The sequence below is a fragment of the Salmo salar genome, chromosome ssa21 (assembly GCF_905237065.1).
Source record: "Salmo salar chromosome ssa21, Ssal_v3.1, whole genome shotgun sequence".
Taxonomy (NCBI): domain Eukaryota; kingdom Metazoa; phylum Chordata; class Actinopteri; order Salmoniformes; family Salmonidae; genus Salmo; species Salmo salar.
Window position 1 is genome coordinate 11,253,908 of NC_059462.1, and position 21,093 is coordinate 11,275,000.

At 43.7% G+C, this 21,093-nt stretch overlaps 1 protein-coding gene across 6 annotated transcripts in view; it reads right to left on the bottom strand.

Annotated features, from left to right (window-relative positions):
• The window catches only part of adarb1b (adenosine deaminase RNA specific B1b), a 187,878-nt gene that overhangs the window by 31,472 nt on the left and 135,313 nt on the right, over positions 1-21,093 (bottom strand). For 3 of the 6 annotated variants that reach the window (XM_045704425.1, XM_014164287.2, XM_045704426.1), the window contains exon 4: positions 17,635-17,697. Coding sequence is in view for 3 of the 6 variants with exons in the window: in XM_014164286.2 (XP_014019761.1) it covers positions 15,810-15,909 (100 nt within the window). In the remaining 3 variants the exon portion in view is untranslated. Of the gene's footprint in view, positions 1-15,809; positions 16,343-17,634; positions 17,698-21,093 lie in introns of those variants that run through there. The other 3 variants (XM_014164285.2, XM_014164284.2, XM_014164286.2) reach the window with 2 other exon arrangements.

The window sequence follows — 21,093 nt, forward strand, 5'->3', positions numbered from 1 at the left end:
CCAATCCATACCACTCCAGCTCCTCTCCCCGAATTTATATTTGCGGTTTGAGCCCATATAGTGTACTACTTTTGACCAGGAACTTTAGGGCTCTGGTTAAAACTAGGGTGCACTATATAATGAATATGGTGCCATTTGGGACGTATCCCTGATGTTGATGGAGGATAGTTACTACAACAGATGCAAAAGACACAGAGGGCGTCTAAAAAAATTATCTTTTCAGGTCATTCTGGTTCAACAGTTGAACTGGACATTTAAGGGAATTTCGCAATTGAGTTTACATTTTACAATTACACTTTGGGATTGACTGGGAAGGAAATTAATTTGACCCCGATTGTAAGGCTGCGTGCACATCCCGTACTGTCTCCTCAGTCCTTACTATGGCACCTGGAGCAGGTTAGAGCTGGAGTGGAGAGACCCTACAGTATGGGTCAATTGCTTGATATGAGGAGTACTTGAAATTCAGTCTTTCTAAAACCACAGATAGAGACACAGACTGACAGAGAGAGTTAATACCCTAAAATGAACGAACCATTCAAATAAATTAAGAAACTGTTCCACACTTCTTAAAATGCATCCTTACAAAAAGGGGCTTGGGTTTAGGTGGTGGACGTGGCAGGGGGGCACGGTCTGCCCTTCGACGTGGCTGAATTTCAGAGAACACTTTAGAGGCCCCCATATTGGCGGTGTAGAGACGTTTTTGCATTTTTAAGCCAACTTCATGCAATTTCAGAAATTTCTTTATGGATCTGAGAGAAAAGTTTGCAGTTTTATAGCAAATTTCCAGCAATTCTACACATTTTAGCATGTAGTTGAGAGAATTTTGCAGTTTTAAAGCTAATTTCCTGCAATTCTATTTTATTTTGGCATAGCTAATACTGTGTTCTTTTGCTCAAAATCTATAGTCCTAAATTCATTGTTTTTGGAATTTTCAATTCTCCCGGAGTCAAGCTTTTATTTTGGTGATTGTCAGTTATCAAAGATGATGTTATTAAAAAATATCCATTATCTTTTATACATACACTACCAGTCAAAAGTTTAAGAACACCTACTCATTCAAGGGTTTTTCTGTATGTTTACTATTTTCTACATTGTAGAATAATAGTGAAGACATAAAAATTATGAAATAACACATATAGAATCATGTAGTAACCAAAAAAAGTGTTAAACAAATCAAAATATATTTTATATTTGAGATTCTTCAAATAGCCACCCTTCGTCTTAATGACAGATTTGCACACGCTTGGCATTCTGTGCCAATCATTTGTGGAATTTCTTTCCTTCTTAATGCATTTGAGACAATCAGTTGTGTTGTGACAAGGTATACAGAAGATAGCCCTATTTGGTATACGACACGTCCATATTATGGCAAGAACAGCTCAAATAAGCAAATAGAAATTACCTTTGTCCCCATGTGCAGTGGCAAACCGTAGTCTGGCTTTTTTATGGCAGTTTGAGCAGTGGCTTCTTCCTTGCTGAGCAGCCTTTCAGGTTATGTCAATATAGGACTCGTTTTACTGTGGGTATAGATACTTTTGTACCCGTTTCCTCCAGCATCTTCACAAGGTCCTTTGCTGTTGTTTTGGGATTGATTTGCACGTTTCGCACCAAAGTATATTCGTCTCCAGGAGACAGAATGCGTCTTCTTCCTGAGCGGTATGACGGCTGCGTGGTCCCATGGTGTTTATACTTGCATACTAATGTTTGTATAGATGAACGTGGTACCTTCAGGCGTTTGGAAATTGCTCCCAAGGATGAACCAGACTTGTGGAGGTCTACATTTTTTTTTCCTGAGATCTTGGCTGATTTCTTTTAATTTTCCCATGATGTCAAGAAAAGAGGCAGAGTTTGGAGGTAGGCCTTGAAATACAACCACAGGTACACCTCCAATTGACTCAAATGATGTCAATTAGCCTATCAGAAGCTTCTAAAGCCATGACATAATTTTCTGGAATTTTCCAAGCTGTTTAAAAGGCACAGTCAATTTAGTGTATGTAAACTTCTGACTCACTGGAATTGTGATACAGTGAAATAATCTGTCTGTAAACAATTGTTAGATAAATTACTTGTGTCATGCACAAAGTAGATGTCCTAACCGACTTGCCAAAACTATAGTTCGTTAACAAGACATTTGTGGAGTGACTCCAACCTAAGTGTATCTAAACTTCCGACTTCAACTGTATGTGATATTGGACAGGCATTAGGCAACGTTTCTAGATTCTCTACAATTTATTTTCACATATCAAACCATGGCAGATCAGTGATTACTTTGAGAAGGAAAGGAATTTTTTAATAATTAGATGTGAACCAGACAGGGCTTTTGTAATGTCCGAGCCCATCTTTCTCTCTTCGCTGTCCAGTTTTTTTCTGTCCTGCTTCCTGGTGGCGGTACCCAGGTAATGCACCATAATGGGGTACACGTGTGGGGCCACCAGCGGCCTAATGGACTGGGGTCCTCGCAGACAGGGAGGCCTTTCTTTTTTGCCTGATTGAAACTGATGGGCCGGGGAATGGGAGGAGAGGAGCGTGGCCGCCTGACATCGCCCCTGCCGTGGCCCCTTCACAGACACACACCGTGCCTCCACGCAAATCTCCATCTCAGACTCCATTATTCAATTTGGTTTCTTTAATACTGTACCCCCACGCAAATCTCCATCTCAGACTCCATTATTCAATTTGGTTTTTCTAATGACCAATAACTGTTTGGAATTAGATTGCCAAGACCAATTCACTTCAGTATGAACAGACTTCTCCATGTGTTTAGGAGTCTCTGTTACAAGCTCCAGGTGCCAGCTGGATATTCGGAACTTACTAAGTGTCCCATAGAGACGGAGCAGAAATGAATACCGCTCATCATTCTCAGTGAGGTAAGGATTTTTAAAAAAGGGTGAAAATTCAACACTGTAGCTACATTTAGTTTTGCAACATTCTCATATGCAAGACAAGACAATAAGAGATGAACATAATACAAACACGTGATGCATGGGACAGAAGTAATAGTTGACGGCAGAAAATAAACAGTACTGCATGATACCTCATAGGATGCTTAGTAATCAGACATGGTTAAAATGTTGTCAGGTACCTCGCTCAAGGGGGAGTAATGCAGTATCAATCACTTCCCCACATTGGTGGACTTTGTGTATACCTTAAAGATTACACACCTGAGCCAGTCAGTTAAGAACAAATTCTTATTTACAATGACGGCCTACCAAAAGGCGAAAGACCTCCTGCGGGGATGGGGGCCTGGGATAAATTTTTTTTTTTTAAATAAATACAATATAAATATAAGACAAACCACACATCACAACAAGAGAAACAACACAACACTATATAAAGAAATATAGAGAAACAACACAACACTATATAAAGAAAGACCTAAGACAACAACATAGCAAGGCAGCAACACATGACAACACAACATGGTAGCAACACAACATGGTAGCAACACAAAACATGGTACAAACATTATTGGGCACAGACAATAGCACAAAGTGCAAGAAGGTAGAGACAACAATACATTACACAAAGCAGCCACAACTGTCAGTAAGAGTGTCCATGATTGAGTCTTTGAATGAAGAGATTGAGATAAAACTGTCCAGTTCGAGTGTTTGTTGCAGCTCGTTCCAGTCGCTAGCTGCAGTGAACTGAAAAGAGGAGCGATCCAGGGATGTGTGTGCTTTAGGGACCTTTAACAGAATGACTGGCAGAATGGGTGTTGTATGTGGAGGATGAGGGCTGCAGTAGATCTCTCAAATACGGGGGAGTGAGGCCTAAGAGGGTTTTATAAATAAGCATCAACCAGTGGGTCTTGCAACGGGTATACAGAGATGACCAGTTTACAGAGGAGTATAGAGTGCAGTGATGTGTCCTATAAGGAGCATTGGAGAAAAACCTGATGGCCAAATGGTGAAGAACATCTAGCCGCTCGAGAGCACCCTTACCTGCCAATCTATAAATTATGTCTCCGTAATCTATTATGGGTAGGATGGTCATCTGATAGGATGGTCATCTGAATCAGGGTTAGTTTGGCTGCTGGGATGTCAGAGGATATATTACAATAGAGGAAACCAAGTCTAGATTTAACTTTAGCCTGCAGCTTTGATATGTGCTGAGAGAAGGACAGTGCACCGTCTAGCCATACTCCCAAGTACTTGTATGAGGTGACAACCTCAACCTCTAAACCCTCAGAGGTAGTAATCACACTTGTGGGGAGCGGGGCATTCTTCTTCCCAAACTATATGACATTTGTTTTGGAGGTGTTCAGAACAAGGTTAAGGGTAGAGAAAGCTTGTTGGACACAAAGAAAGCTTTGCTGTAGAGCATTTATATGCAGATGATAAGTATAAAACTGTATCATCTGCATATAAATGGATGAGAGAGCTTCCTACTGCCTGAGCTATGTTGTTGATGTAAATTGAAAAGAGCGTGGGGCCTAGGTTAGAGCCTTGGGGTACTCCCTTGGTGACAGGCAGAGGCTGAGACAGCAGATTTTCTGACGTTATACACTGCACTCTTTGAGAGAGGTAGCTAGCAAACCAGCCCAAAGACCCCTCAGAGACACCAATACTCCACAAGTATGGAATGGTCTACCATATCAAAAGCTTTGCCAAGTCAATAAAAATAGCAGCTTAGAATCAAGGGCAATGTTGACCTTGAGGACCTTTAAGGTTGCAGTGACACATCCATAACCTGAGCGGAAACCAGTATGCATACCAGAAAGAATACTATAGACATCAAGAAAGCCAGTCAGTTGATTATTGACCATTTTTTCCAACACTTTTGATTAACAGGGCAAAATAGAAGGCCTATTACAGGCCTATAACAGTTAGGATCAGCTTGATCTCTCCCTTTAAATAATGGAAGAACCATGGCTGCCTTCCAAGCAATGGGAACCTCCCCAGAAAGGAGAGACAGGTTAAAAAGGTTGGAGATAGGCTTGGCGATGATAAGGGCAGCAACCTTAAAGAAGAAAGGGTCTAAACTAGAGGTCGGCCGATTAATCGGAATTGCCGATTAATTACGGCCGATTTCAGTTTTCATAACAATCGGTAATCTGCATTTTTGGACACCAATTATGGCCGATTACATTGCACTCCACGAGGAGACAGCGTGGCAGGCTGACTACCTGTTATGCGAGTGCAGCAAGGAGCCAAGGTAAGGTGCTAGCTAGCATTAAACTTATCTTATAAAAAACAATCAATCTTAACATAATCACTAGTTAACTACACATGGTTGATCATATTACTAGTTTATCTAGCTTGTCCTGCGTTGCATGTAATCGATGCGGTGCCTGTTAATTTGTCATTGAATCACAGCTTACATCGCCAAATTGGTGATTTAACAAGCGCATTCGTGAAAAAAGCACTGTCGTTGCACCAATGTGTACCTAACCATAAACATCAATGCCTTCCTTAAAATCAATACACAAGTATATCTTTTTTAACCTGCATATTTAGTTAATATTGCCCGCTAACATGAATTTCTTTTAACTAGGGAAATTGTGTCACCTTTCTTGCGTTCTGTGCAAGCAGAGTCAGGGTATATGCAGCAGTTTGGGCCGCCTGGCTCTATGCGAACTGTGTGAAGACCATTTCTTCCTAACAAAGACCGTAATTAATTTGCCAGAATTTTACATAATTATGACATAACATTGAAGGTTGTGCAATGTAACAGCAATATTTAGACTTAGGGATGCCACCCGTTAGATAAAATACGGAATGGTTCCGTATTTCACTGAAAGAATAAATGTTTTGTTTTCGAAATGATAGTTTCCGGATTTGACCATATTAATGACCTAAGGCTCGTATTTCTGTGTGTTATTATATTATAATATAAGAATCTATGATTTGATAGAGCAGTCTGACTGAGCGGTGGTAGGCAGCAGCAGGCTCATAAGCATTCATTGAAATAGCACTTTCGTGCATTTGCCAGCAGCTCTTCGCTGTGCTTCAAGCATTGCGCTGTTTATGACTTCAAGCCTATCAACTCCCGAGATTAGGCTGGCAATACTAAAGTACCTATTAGAACATCCAATAGTCAAAGGTATATGAAATACAAAAGGTATCGAGAGAAATAGTCCTATAATAACTACAACCTAAAACTTCTTACCTGGGAATATTGAAGACTCATGTTAAAAGGAACCACCAGCTTTCATATGTTCTCATGTTCTGAGCAAGGAACTTAAACGTTAGGGTTCTTCCATGGCACATATTGCACTTTTACTTTCTACTCCAACACTTTGAGAGAAATTCTCCTTAAAGTAACTAACTTTGGCCTTCCAGATAGCCTGAGTGCACTTATTTCTCATTTGCCTGAACGAGAGCCAGTCAGCCTGAGTATGCGTGTGCCTTTCACCAAATGCAATTCTTGAGGTGGAGTAACTCTGCAAGATCACGGTTGAACCAGGGGCTGAACCTGTTTTAAATTCACATTTTCTTTATAGTTGCTTGTTTGTTAACAATTCCACACAATTCCAGATCAAGCTGATTCTATACCATTTTACAGAGGCCAGTTCATGAAGGAAGGCTTGCTCATTAAAGTTTTTTAGCAAGTGTTTATGACAAAATGATCATAGACACTTGTGATCCCTAAGGTCATTACAGAAAACACCAGACTGATACCTATCAGGATTATGTGTGAGGCTAACAGAGTAGCCTTTTCTGGGTGTTTGGAGAAAGATCTAGGGAGTCCCATTGCTTTATGACTTGGTCAGGTGGTTTAAGCATGTTCCAGTTTAGGTCACCTAGCAGGACAAATTCATACTTAGTGTAAGGGGCCAGGAGAGAGTTTAGGGCAGGTAAGGTACAGGCCGGTGCTGATGGAGAACGATAGCACCCAGCAACAGTGAACAAAGAGCCATTTGAAAGTGTAATGCTTAAAACCAGGAAATTATATTTTAGGGGACAGACTTGGTGGACACAACTGAGCACTGAAGGTGATCCTTGGTAAAGATTGCCACTCACCCACCTTTGGAAGATCTGTCTTGCCGAAAAAGGTTAGAACCAGAAAGATTAACATCAGTATTCAAAACACTCTTCATTAACCACGTCTCAGTAATGACCAACACATTTGGATTGGAGCTGTGAATCCACACTGTCAATTGATCCATTTTTGGTAATAAGCTTCTAGTGTTAACGTGCAGAAAGCCCAGGCTTTTACGAGTCCAGAAATCAGTGGGGCAAATATCAGAGCACAAGTCAGAATTGGGGCTAGCAACAGTAGATGGGCCAGGGTGTACGTGCACATTTCCAGATATCATCAACATTAATACAATCAGGGCATGGCATAGGACAGGGAGAGCTCTGCAGGGCTGATTTATGACATCTGAATGTGCATTAGATGGAAACAAGATCATATTGTACAGCAATTTCATCAGGTAACATGAATACAATGCCTGCGAGAGGTACTAAGTACTTAAGTAGTACTTTAAAGTATTTTTACTTAAGTTGTTTTGGGGGGTATCTGTACTTTACTTTAGCATTTATAGGTTTGTCAACATTTATTTTATTTCAATACATTCCTAAATAAAATAATGTACTTTTTACTCCATACATTTTCCCTGACACCCAAAAATACTCATTACATTTTGAATGCTTAACAGGACAGGAAAATGGTTGACTTCATGCACTTATCAAGAGAACATCCCTGGTCATCCCTACTGCCTCTGATCTGATGGACTCACAAAATAAAAATGCTTTGTTTGTAAATATGTCTGCGTTGGAGTGTGCCCCTGTCAATCGGAAAAAATAAAGATAAAAAAAAATAAATAAATAAATGGTGCCATCTGGTTTCCTTAATATGAGGAAATCATTTATACTTTTACTTTTGATATTTAAGTACATTTAAAACCAAATAATTTTATTTGGGTGGCTTTCACTTTTACTTGAGTCATTTTCTATTAAGGTATCTTAACTTTTACTGAAGTATGACAATTGGGTACTTTTTCCACCACTGTGTAGGACAACACGCCAACAGAGCTAATATAGGCAATTCAATAAAAACATACTATTTCTCTCCCTCTCTTTCTCCCTCCTCCCTCTCTCTTCAAGGGCACCGAGTGGTTGCCGCCGTCCCTTTCGCCTTTTCAGAGGAACCTGTAAAAATCTGTGTGACAGCTATGATTTATGATATACGCACTGTGTGCCTGTGGGGGCAGGTGTGTGTGGCTAAGGTCTGATAGTTCTCCTTAGTTCTCCACGGACCATAGCCAGAGGTATCAGAGGTCACTGTTCAGTGACCCCAGTCACACACAGGAGAGAGAGAGAGAAAGGGTGTGTGCGCCTAGGAGTGTGAGTTGGGCTGCATGACATGATGCAAGAATAAAAACACCAGAAACTCGTCACTAAAAAGTTTACAACAAAGATGAACTAAGGCATGCGCTGACAGTTGGTTAGGGGTAACGGGTCAGCTGCTGTGTGCATATGAGAATGTGCATGAGAGTGTGTATGAATGCGTGTATGAGAGTGTGTATGGCCTCATTCTCTCACATCGTATTTTGAAGTGCTGCGGGCTGACCTGCTGGTATCAGCATAGTCTCTTGCCTCTCTCTCTCCAACTATCCATTTCCATTGCTCTCCCTCTTTGCCTCCCCCCCCCTCTCTCTTCCCATTTTCCTCGCCTCAATGCCCCTGCTTCTCGCAATGTGCACTGTACTTCATATTCAAGGCCGTGTCAGGCACTCCAGCATCCTCACGTGGGTGCGTGCATGTTTTTTTTGCATGTGTGTGCGCGTAAACATGCACTTTCTATTTGTGCAGATGCACATGTGTTTGGAATGGAGAGTGTGTGTGTGTGTGTGAGGGTGTAGAGAGTTGAATTTCACACCTCCTGCCTCCGTTATTACCAGGTTATGAGTTAATGTTGACGGACAGTTGGGAGCGAAGAGGGTCTTACTCTGAAAGGTCACAGACAGATAAGGCGTCTTGACAGTAGAGTAGGAACAGGAGAGAGAACGGGAGAGAGGGAGAGTCTGCAGCACGTTAAGGACAAGTGTGGGAGTGACGGGTGCAGGGTTACAGAGGTAGGGAGAGGGAGAAAAATGAAGGTGGGGGAACATAGGGAGGGAACGGAGAGAGACAGACAAAGAGTTGAGATGGGAAAAGTAAGGTGGAAAGAGAGATGGGAGCAAAGTAGAGAGGGGAGAGGGAGGGAAGAAAGGAAGACAACCAGACAAGTTAAGAATAGAGTTTCAGCATCCCCTTGTCCTCAAATTGTCACTAGTTGCTGTTAGTGTGCATATACGAATGAATGCAACACATAGCCATAGCATCATTAGCCCTAGCAGCCATACATTGCTTGTAAATGAGTTATTGTACCATCCACACACATTATGCTAGCTAGGGCTGGGAATTGCCAGGGACCTCAAGATACATATATGGTATTGCGATTCTCATGATTCTATATGTATAGCGATTCAACACTGTGATTTTATTGAGATTCCACGGTCCAAACATAATTGCTCACCATATGTCTGCTGCAGAGGGACAAGAGACATAAAAGCGCCGAAAACAAATTGGCTCCCTATTTAAAAAGAAGATGGAGAACAAGCTATGAAAGAAAAATACTGGAATTTTGGTGCAGGTACAGCCAACTAGCGTAAAAATAATATTGCGATATTGTCAAAAGGATACGATATACCGTCACAAATAATATCCTGATATGTAACTCTATCGATCCCCGCCCCCCCATCACTAATGCTGGCCCACGTCCATGGGAAATGAGGCATACTGTAGGTAGCGGCGTTGAGACCTAAGGGCCGTCCAACCCTCCTCAGAGTCACAAAAACGGCGTCCTCCCTGGCTGAACACAGCGCCGTTCCGGCAAAACGGCTTCCCCCTCAATCACTCGCTGACAACCATTAGCCTAATGCTAATCGAGGCTAATTACACACTGTTCACTCCTAGACGGCGTGACCCAGCTAATTTCTTATCATGACAGAGTGTTTACATTGTGGGGGCCCCCAGTGACGAGATTACGCTAACAAAAGGCAGAACGTCAACTTGGCGTCTTAATAAGTGCTTTGTCGTTCGGTTTTCATAAATAAATGTAAATAAGGTCTCTTTTCTGACTGTTGTTGTTGGATGCTGTTGGATGTTGTTCGATATTGCGTCTGCCAAGGCTAGAGCAGACTTTTCCTGCAGCAGCCAATTCGTTGCTGCTTTGTGGCTGTATTGAGGTAGTGGCTGTCATTTGTGATTTCCAGACAGAAAATGGCACACTTTCCTGAATGCTTTGTTAATTCGCTGTCACTGAGTGCAGTGGAAGTCTGAAACACTGTTAATCTAGCATGGAAGCCCTTTAAATCTATAATGCGTTTGCTTACTTCGATTCAAAGACTCTACTCAGATCTTTTTTTCCCCCAATCTTAATACCCTTTCAAAAGCATTCGAGGTCTCTGATAGCTAACCTCTTTGTAATTTGCTGTTGGAGTAGGTGAGGCGTTGTATAAGAACTCTCACAGAAAAAGGCTGAATCGTTTCTGGCTAACAGAACCGAATGAAACAGCCTGTTCTCCTAAGCAATGGATCCACAGAGTGGAGACACGGCATATCTCCCTCCCACTCCATCTCCAAAAGCTCATTTTGGAGATTCTGCAGGCTCCGCACAAAACCCTGGGTCCCATTTTCCATATTTCATATACGGACCATTGGAGAGGCATTGCCTTATGAGTGTCCTCCTCGCTGCAATGTATTGTGGGGGCGATACGTTGAAGCTTCCTCTGTTCGAAAATTAGCTGTTGTGTAGTGTTCCTAGACTCAATTGAAAGTAGCCATGCGACTAAGTGGTTTGCAATGGATGAGGCCATTCACACGTCTAGTATACGATCAATGACATTGAAGCACACCGATCGGCCCAAAAAAATTAGCAAAAGGCACTGTTGATGTTCAATTCAGCATCTTTGCTTATCTTTGGGAAATGTGAATGAAGCTCCCAGAAGAGTGCAAACACCTGACTGTTGCCTCCTCCATTGCTGTAAACCTCTGCTAGGCTAACTGGCTGGGTAGCTGGTCTGACAGAGCTGGCATTAGCGACTAACTGACAGGCTAACTGGTCTGACAGACAGAAAGGCTGGGAACAGCCCAGGCCACGCCATCAGTTAGCGTTAGCGTAGCGTAGCTGCTGATCACCAAGGAGACAAACACAAATGGCCTAACACACTCTGGGGACTCATCGTGGCTTCCGCTCACTGAGGGAATTATTGCCAGCTGTGATGGGGTTAGCGGAATAGCATTACCCAAATGTCACCCTTAAGCCTTCTCCTCTCCGGGGTTAGTGCAAAGTGGCGCTGTCATTTCCGGAGCGATAACGAGGAAGAGATGGAGACGGACACCAGCGAAGCTGACAGACAAAAGTCTGTCTTAAGTTTTGGTTGTTCGCGACTCGCACGGCTAAAACGCAACTTCAGCAGTGGCGGGTTTACTCGGATGAACAGGCTCGGGTTTGACAATTCGCAGTGGGAGTGGGGGGGCAGGCAGGCAGGAGTTGGGGGATATATCAAAGCAAATAGCTGACATCACTAATACCGCTACTGAGAGGGAGCATCTAAAAAAATGACTACTTCCCTGGCCTGTTGGGCTAATCCCTAGAGCAGGGGAGAAGCTCAGAGTCTCAGAGGAGCAAAGTCAGTCGACTTCACTTACAGAGAGAGAAGTCTCACTCACACACAGAGGTCTATCTTACTCTCCGAGACAGAGGAGACGGCCTTATTCACAAAGAGAGGGTTCTGTATCACTCACAGGGATAGGCCTGTCTCACCCACAGAGAGATAGGCCTGTCTCACCCACAGAGAGGTCTGTCTCATTCCCAGATAGAGAGCTCGGTCTCATTCACACAGAGATTGGTCTTTCTTACTCACAGAGAGATAGGTCTGTCTAACTGCAGAGGTACGTCTTTCTCACAGAAAAGCCTCTCAGTAACAGAGCGATAAGTCTGTCTCACTCACAGAGAGTGTTGGGATTGGTTACTTGAAATGGAAAAAAAATCTCAAAATCGCATCGTTTGTTTGACTGTCGGAGGGAGCAAGGCGAGCCACGCGCGCTCTACCAAAGATAGGCTACTTACTAAATCAGGTTTGATCACTAGTTTCCCTTTTCATCTGTGGCGCTGCTTTCCTGTGCTAGTCTACAAGTGCTGTGCTATTTATGAGCTGCTTAATTAGCCATATTACAGTGGATTCTGAAATTATTCATACCCCTTGACTTATTCCACATTTTGTTGTCTTACAGCCTGAATTCAAAAAGGATTAGAAAAAAAAAAAATCTCACCCATCTACACACAATACCCCATAATGACAAAGTGACAACATGTTTTTATGAATTTTATCAAATTTATTGAAAATTAAATACAGAAATATCTAATTTACATAAGTAATTCACTGTAGAAGCATCTTTGGCAGCGATTACAGCTGTGAGTCTTTCTGGGTAAGTCGCTAACATGCTGACTACACCGCCGTGTTGTGAGCGTTGCAAAATAAATGTACATATGCATGTTATTCAATCATTTTATCCAAACTGTTTGCACGCGTCAACGAGCGTCTGGGTAGCCAACCCGGATGTCCTAGCCGTGTCTGAATCCTGGCTTAGGAAGGCCACCAAAAATCCTGAAATTTCCATCCCTAACTATAATATTTTCCAGCCAAGATAGAACTGCCAAAGGGCGTGGAGTTGCAATCTACTGCAGAGAGAGCCTGCAGAGTTCCGTCATACTATCCAGGTCTGCCTAAACAATTCGAGCTTCTTCTTTTAAAAATCCACCTTTCCAGAAACAAGTCTCTCACTGTTGCCGATTGTTATAGACCCCCTTCAGCCCCCAGCTGTGCCCTGGATACCATATGTGAATTGATTGCCCCTCATCTATCTTCAGAGTTCAAACTGTTAGGTGACCTAAACTGGGACTTGCTTAACACCCCGACCGTCCTACAATCTAAGCTAGATGCCCTCAATCTCACACAAATTATCAAGGAACCTACCAGGTACAACCCAAAATCTGTAACCATGAGCACCCTCTTAGATATCATCCTGACCAACTTGCCCTCTAAATACACCTCCGCTGTCTTCAACCAAGATCTCAGCGATCACTGCCTCATTGCCTGCGTAAGTATTGGGTCAGCGGTCAAACGACCACCCCTCATCACTGTCAAACGCTCCCTAAAACACTACAGCGAGCAGGCCTTTTTAATCGACCTGGCCCAGGTATCCTGGAAGGATATTGACCTCATCCCGTCAGAGCCTGGTGCTCTTCAAAAGTGCTTTCCTCTCCATCTTAAATAAGCATGCCCCATTCAAATGTAGAACTAAGAACAGATATAGCCCTTGGTTCACCCCAGACTTGACTGCCCTTGACCAGCACAAAAATATTCTGTGGCGTTCTGCATTAGCATCGAATATCCCCCGCGATATGCAACTCTTCAGGGAAGTCAGGAACCAATATACTTAGGAAAGCTAAGGCTAGCTTTTTCAAACAGAAATTTGCTTCCTGTAGCACTAATTCCAAAATGTTTTGGGACACTGTAAAGTCCATGGAGAATAAGAGCACCTCCTCCCAGCTGCCTACTGCACTGAGGATAGGAAACACTGTCACCACCGATAAATCTACGATAATCGAGAATTTCAATAAGCATCTTTCCATGTCTGGCCATGGTTTCCACCTGGCTACCCCTACCCCGGCCAACACCTCAACACCCCCTGCAGCAACTTGCCCCCCCCCGCTTCTCCTACACACAAATCCAAACAGCTGATGTTCTGAAAAAGCTGCAAAATCTGGATCCCTACAAATCAGCTGGGCTAGACAATCTGGACCCTCTTTTCTAAAATTATTCCCCGAAATTGTTGCAACCCCTATTACTAGCCTATTCAACCTCTCTTTCGTATCGTCTGAGATCCCCAAAGATTGACAAGCTGCGGCGGTCATCCCCCTTTTCACAGTGGGAGACACCTTAGACCCAAACTGTTATAGACCTATATCCATCCTGCCCTGCCTTTCTAAAGTCTTCGAAAGCCAAGTTAATAAACAGATCACCGACCATTTCGAATCCCACCGTACCTTCTCCACTACACAATCTGGTTTCTGAGCTGGTCATGGGTGTACCTCAGCCACGCTCAAGGTCCTAAATTATATCATAACCGCCATCGATAAAAGACAGTAGCTGTCTTCATCGACCTGGCCAAGGCTTTTGACTCTGTCAATCACAGCATTTTTATCGGCAGAGTCAACAGCCTTGGCTTCTCAAATGACTGCCTCGCCTGGTTTACTAACTACTTCTCAGATAGAGTTCAGTGTGTCAAATCAAAGGGCCTGTTGTCCGGACCTCTGGCAGTCTCTATGGGGGTGCCACACGGCTCAATTCTCGGGTCGACTCTTTTCTCTGTATATATCAATGATGTCGCTCTTGCTGCTGGTGATTCTCTGATCCACCTCTATGCAGACGACACCATTCTGTATACATCTGGCCCTTCTTAGGACACGGCTAACAAACCTCCAAACGAGCTTCAACGCCATACAACACTCCTTCCGTGGCCTCCAACTGCTTTTAAATGCTAGTAAAACTAAGTGCATGCTCTTCAACCGATTGCTGCCCGCACCCTCCCGCCTGACTAGCATCACTACTCTGGACGGTTCTGACCTAGAATATGTGGACAACTACAAATAATTAGGTGTCTGGTTAGACTGTAAACTCTACAGAATCACGTTACGCATCTCCAATCCAAAATTAAATCTAGAATCGGCTTCCTTTTTCGCAACAAAGCCTCCTTCACTCATGCCGCCAAACATACCCTCGTAAAACGGACTATCCTACCGATCCTTGACTTCGGCGTTGTCATTTACAAAATAGCCCCCAGCACTCTACTCAGCAAACTGGATGTAGTCTATCACAGTGCCATCCGTTTTATCACCAAAGCCCCATATACTACCCACCACTGCGACCTCTATGCTCTCGTTGGTTGGCCCTCACTACATATTCGTCACCAAACCCACTGGCTCCAGGTCATCTATAAGCCTTGGCTAGGTCAAGCCCCGCCTTATCTCAGCTCACCAGTTACCATAGCAACACCCACCCGTGGCACTTGCTCCAGCAGGTATATTGCACTGGTCATCCCCAAAGTCAACACCTCCTTTGGCTGCCTTTCCTTCCAGTTCTCTGCTGCCAATGACTGGAACGAATTGCAAAATTCTCTGAAGCTGGAGTCTTATATCTCCCTCTCTAACTTTTAAGCATCAGCTGTCAGAGCAGCTTACCGATCACTGTACCTGTACACAGCCAATCTGTAAATAGCACACCCGACTACCTCATCCCCATATTATTACTTACCCTCTTGCACCCCAGTATCTCTACTTGCACATCATCATCTGCACATATCACTCCAGTATTAATGCTAAATTGTAATTATTTTCACCTCTATGGCCTATTTATTGCCTACCTCCCTACTCTTCTAGATTTGCACACACTGTACATAGATCTTTCTATTTTTTTTATATTGTGTTATTGACTGTACGTTTGTTTATGTGTAACTCTGTTATTTTTGTCGCACTGCTATGCTTTATCTTGGCCATGTTGCAGTTGTAATTGAGAACTTGTTCTCAACTGGCCTACCTGGTTAAATAAAGGTGAAATAGATAAATTAAAATTTTTAAAATTGTAGTGTAACCACTGCTAGACCAAGAGAAACTACTACAGAATCGTTCAAAGTAATAAAAAGAAAGGTAATCGTGCAATACACACACACACACACACACACACACACACACACACACACACACACACGCGCTCACAAACGCACATCTCACACAAACTACAAATAGAAGGTGGATACCTTGGCGCTCGCTGCGTTTCTTGCGCCTCCTCTTGAACCTCCTGCGGATGAGGCAGTAGTAGGAGCCCAGGCTCTGAGGGCCAGTGCTGAACAGGGCCATGCTGTTCTGTCCTTCACGGGCTACCACACTGCTCTCCTGCCCTGGAAACGCTCCCTACTGGCCCTCTAGATTCTAGCCATGTGATGGAACACTTACTACCCTCAACCTCCCTCTCTCAGTCTCTCTTTTTTTCTTTCTTGGTTTCTGTCTCCCTCCACCTAGTTGGAGGGAAGCAGATAGAGAGTGTGTGGGAGGGAAGTGGATATTCTCAGAGGAGAGGACTGGTGCTGTTCCTCAGAGAGTTGTAGAACGTCACAAGGAGTTGGTCCTATATTTCGCTCTCGCACTCCCTCGCTCTTTCTTTTCCACTCCTTCTCTCCAGGCAGAAGAGGCAGCTTGCTCCCGCCAGCTCGGTGCTTCTATAGCGTCTCACTGACACGTCACACTGTCCCTCAACCTATCACAGGCTGCCTCTGGCTCGTTGCCTGGCCTCTACCTGTTCACACACACACACACATATCGGACAAAACACATGCGCACTAACACATGTACTGTATGTGCACACGCACACACACACACACACTCTAAGCCGGATAGACTTGCGTGAGCACCAGCATACACACACACGGACAAACATGCATGCTTATAATGTAGGCTACACACACACACACACACACACACACACACACACACACACACACACACACACTACTGTAAACACACTCATAAACGACTAACTACAAGTGATCTCATTCCTCAAAACACACACTCATGCAGTAAAACAGCTGAGCCCAAGGTACTTGTCCTGCAATAATAACACACATTTGAGGTGAAATATCTCATACGTCACGAGATGAGTGTATAAACTCTTAACAAGCTCAAACGTAAATAAATAAGACAAGTCACAATACTGCAGCACAGTACTCTACCTCCCTCTAGTGGGCATACACCGTCACTACTCTGTTATTGCGTCACTAAAGGCATCTCAACGACGCGAAATATTAGCAGTTAGAATACAGGAGGACTTACTATAAAGACCATGTACGACACTGTCCTTGAATATGGTTGTACATGAATACAATTTTACTCTTCTATCTAAAGCCTTATTATTACCCTTCTGTCTAACTAGTGGCGTCAAACTCGATCCACGGAGGGCCTAGTGTCTGCTGGTTTCTGTTTTTCTCCTTTCAACTAAGACCTAGACTACCAGGTGAGGGGAGTTCCTTACTAATCAGTGACCTTAATTCATCATAATGTAGGTAGGATGGGGAGGAGAGAAATCCCGTAGATACTCGGCCCTCCGTGCAATGAGTTTGACACACGTGGTCTAAACCATACAAACCAGAGTCCACAAAGGAAACCACAAGGCGACATGTGCCTTTATCTTGGTGCGCACTCACAGGTTCGCACTCACGGTGTCGCATGGGACACCAGAGGCTTTATGGTGCAGTATAAAGAATACGACAAAACCCCAGGCAAATAACCAGAGCATCTGCAGGAGAAATGGAAGGGGAGAGAAATGGGAGGGGAGCCAGTTTTCAACCAACTTGCACTCGTCTATTTACTGATTTTCCATCAGTAGTTATGAGTAGGGCTCAGACCAATGGCCATGTGACCCGACTAGTAAAAACGGGGGGGCCCTAGATATGACGGAAACACGGTCAGTGAGGGAGGCTGACAAAGTGGAGCAGAGTGTGTGTGTGTGAGAGAGGGAGAGAGAGAGAGAGAGGGGGGGGGAGAGAGATAATTACTAGAGGGGGGGAGAGAGATAATTAGTTAAGACACCTGTTTTCCCTTTGTTGTCCGTTGTGTAGTGCTGGGCGCTCTCTGTGGTTCTTCTTCAGTGGCCTGGGAGAGAAAGGAGAGCACAGGTCAACTTACAGTATCCGTCATCACATACTGGTACCTGCTGACAGGCAAAACACACACAGGAAAACAAGAAGGATGTGAAGCACTAGTAGAATACAATGACAGAACTTTGTAGAATGAAGGTGTCCTTTGGTAAAGGGGTTATTGGTCAGTCTTTTTATACATTTTTCACAACATGAAGAGTGCCTTGGTCTTTCGTGTTCTTTGTTGTTGTTGACAACACACATCCTTGTAAACGCATGCACGCACGCGCACACAGGTATTTGTGGACATCGCACAAAACAGATAAATTCATCCCAGGACACAGAGCCCATAAGTTTCTGTCCCAGTCATCCATCACATATCATCCATCCATCCATCCATCTTTCCTCCCTCCCTCCCTCTCTTCCTTTCTTCCTTGTGCTCCAGAAGTTATAGGCCAGACAGTAGTTGACAGCCGGCAGGTTGAGGAAGACACACAACACACCTCGTCACATAGAGCTGACAGGTTGAGAGAAGACACACAACACACCTCGTCACATAGAGCTGACAGCTTGAGAGAAGACACACAACACACCTCGTCACGTAGAGCTGACAGCTTGAGAGAAGACACACAACACACCTCGTCACATAGAGCTGACAGCTTGAGAGAAGACACACAACACAACTCGTCACGTAGAGCTGACAGCTTGAGAGAAGCAGGCTGAAGATAACAACAGTTAAAATCTGTCGTAAAAGTCCACTGGAGTGGATAAAATAAGTTTACATTATGTGCAGAAAAACAGCTTGGACCAGCCAAAGCAATAAAGCTTTAAACTCTCTGATTATGAGAGTGGGGAAAAGATAGAGTATCAGAGGGAGGAGAGGAAGAGAAGAAAGAGAGGAGGGGAAAAGTAGAGAGGGAGATTGACGTAGAAGAGAGAAAAAGAGAGATTGATAGAGAAATGAGCAGTGAGTAGGGATGAGCAAGTCCATCTCTTTGACCGGAGGGGTCCTTTGAGGACACCACAGCCGTCTCCATCACTGCCCACTTCAAATTCCCATGGCTGTCTGTGGTACTCTGGCTCAGACCAACAGGCATGTGTTTAGATAGCTCCTCTATAAGACAAGCATGTGCCAGTTGGCGAGAGAGCAAGAGAGAGAGAGAGATAGAGAGAGACAGAGAGAGAGAGACAGCATTTCCATCACACTACTGACAGTATTTAGGCCAAGCACAACCACAGCTGGCCAAGTCTGACCGCGAACGGTCTTGAGAGCCAAGAGAGAAGGAAGTGGTCTTGGTTGAGAAAACGGTAAGGCGTCTCAGACTCTGAACGAAGCATGACCTTCAGATGGCTCTCCCTGTGGTTGCATAAGAGTTATAGAAAAACACAGCTTCTTTTTACAGGCTAACACTAGTCAAAGGCCAAACAACTGCTGTCACAATTTATATTTCTTAAACTCATACTGTTTACAGACAGTTAACTGAAAAAATATGGTTGAAATAAAAATGGCCATTGTGGTAGTGGTACCAATTCCTGAAGTCAGAGTTATTCCCCCAAAACCTTTGAACATGTGTTTGGACCAAATGAAAGGCCACAAATAGGACACAAACAACACAGTAGTCTAAGCCGGAGTTCCCAGGAGTTATAGTGCAAACTTTGTGTATGTAGTCGCATGGCCCTGTTTACAACTGTCAGTGTGAAACCTTTAGAGCTATTAGCCATGCTATGGGGCACTTTTCCCAGTTGGACCAATTGTGTGAGGTCCAGCCAAAGGGAGCGATATTGAGTTGGCCTTCAACATCATTTGGTTTAAATGATGCATGAACTGAAAAGTGAAAGAATAGCTTCATCTTCAATATATGGGCTATGGAAAGGCTGGGCAATATCAAGGAACTCACGGTAAGGATCAGGGGTAAGAGCTGAGAATAATAAGTCAATGAACCCATAGTCTAATACACCAGTAGGGGGTAGCATTGGTCTTCATTACCCAAAAACCAAGGTTACGTTTAATTAATCATGAGTACTGTTTCCCGTTATGGTTAAATCTAAACTTGTGTGAAAACCCCCCCCCCAACATGTTTCCAGTTTAATCTGAATAGAGCGTGAATAGAGTGTGGGAAGACTGTGTCATGCTCCAAATGAGTAGCCTAGCCTACTTAGTGACTAGTCATCCAGCAATGCTGCTTCCAGCAGGGTCAGTGTGGTCTGAGAGAGAGGGAGGGGGAGGGAGGGAGAGAGATACTTTACAGAGAGAGAGCTACATAGAGAGAGGTAGAAAGAGAGTGAGAGGTGTGTGAGTCTGGTTCACCATCATTAGCATCATCATTTAGGACAGGCCACTGAGGCAAGGGAATGGGGAGGCACCACCGCTGTGCCACAGGGCTCAGGTCAGGGCACTCACCCACTGAGGGGGCTGGGGAATAAGAGACATGGTGGTGGCGGGTACATTATAATTGGGCAAGACCCAAATAAGCCAGGCAAAAACACACAACCATCCCCACACAGCGCGAGTGACAGGGAGAGGGGGAGAGATGAGAGTGGGAGGCTAGAGACCAAAAACTTAGAAAATGCTATTGTTTTAGAGCTAGTACATGCAAATGTGTGTTTGAGAAAGAGACAGAGAAAGAAAATGAGAGAGAGAGAAATAAGGTGAGAGAGAAGATGAGAGAGGTAGAAGGAAGGAATATGAGAGAGAGAGAAGGAAGATGAGAGAGAAAGAATGAGAGAGAGAGAGAGAGAGAGAATGAGAGAGAGAGAAAGAATGAGAGAGAGAGAGAAAGAATGAGAGAGAGAAAGAATGAGAGAGAGAGAGAGAAAGAATGAGAGAGAGAAAGAATGAGAGAGAGAGAGAGAGAGAGAGAGAGAGAGAGAGAGAGAGAGAGAGAGAGAGAGAGAGAGAGATGAGAGAGAGAGAGAGAGAGACAGCAAAAACATATACATGATCAAATACAAATCTTACAATCAACTATTAAAGACTACCAGAACTCACTGGATTCTCCAATTACCTTGAATGAACTACTGGACAAAATACAAACCCTCCAACCCATGCCAACCCATGTGGTGTTGATGGTATCCTCAATGAAATGATAAAATATTCAGACAACAAAATCCAATTGACTATACTAAAACTCTTAACATCATCCTTATCTCTGGCATCTTCTCCAATATTTGGAACCAAGGACTGATCACCCCAATCTACAAAAGTGGAGACAAAGACAAATTTGACCCCAATAACTACCGTGGGATATGCGTCAACAGCAACCTTGGGAAAATCCTCTGCATTATCATTAAGAGCAGACTTGTACATTTTCTCAGTGAAAACAATGTACTGAGCAAGTGTCAAATTGGCTTTTTACCAAATTATCGTATGACAGACCACATATTCACCCTGCACACCCTAATTGACAAACAA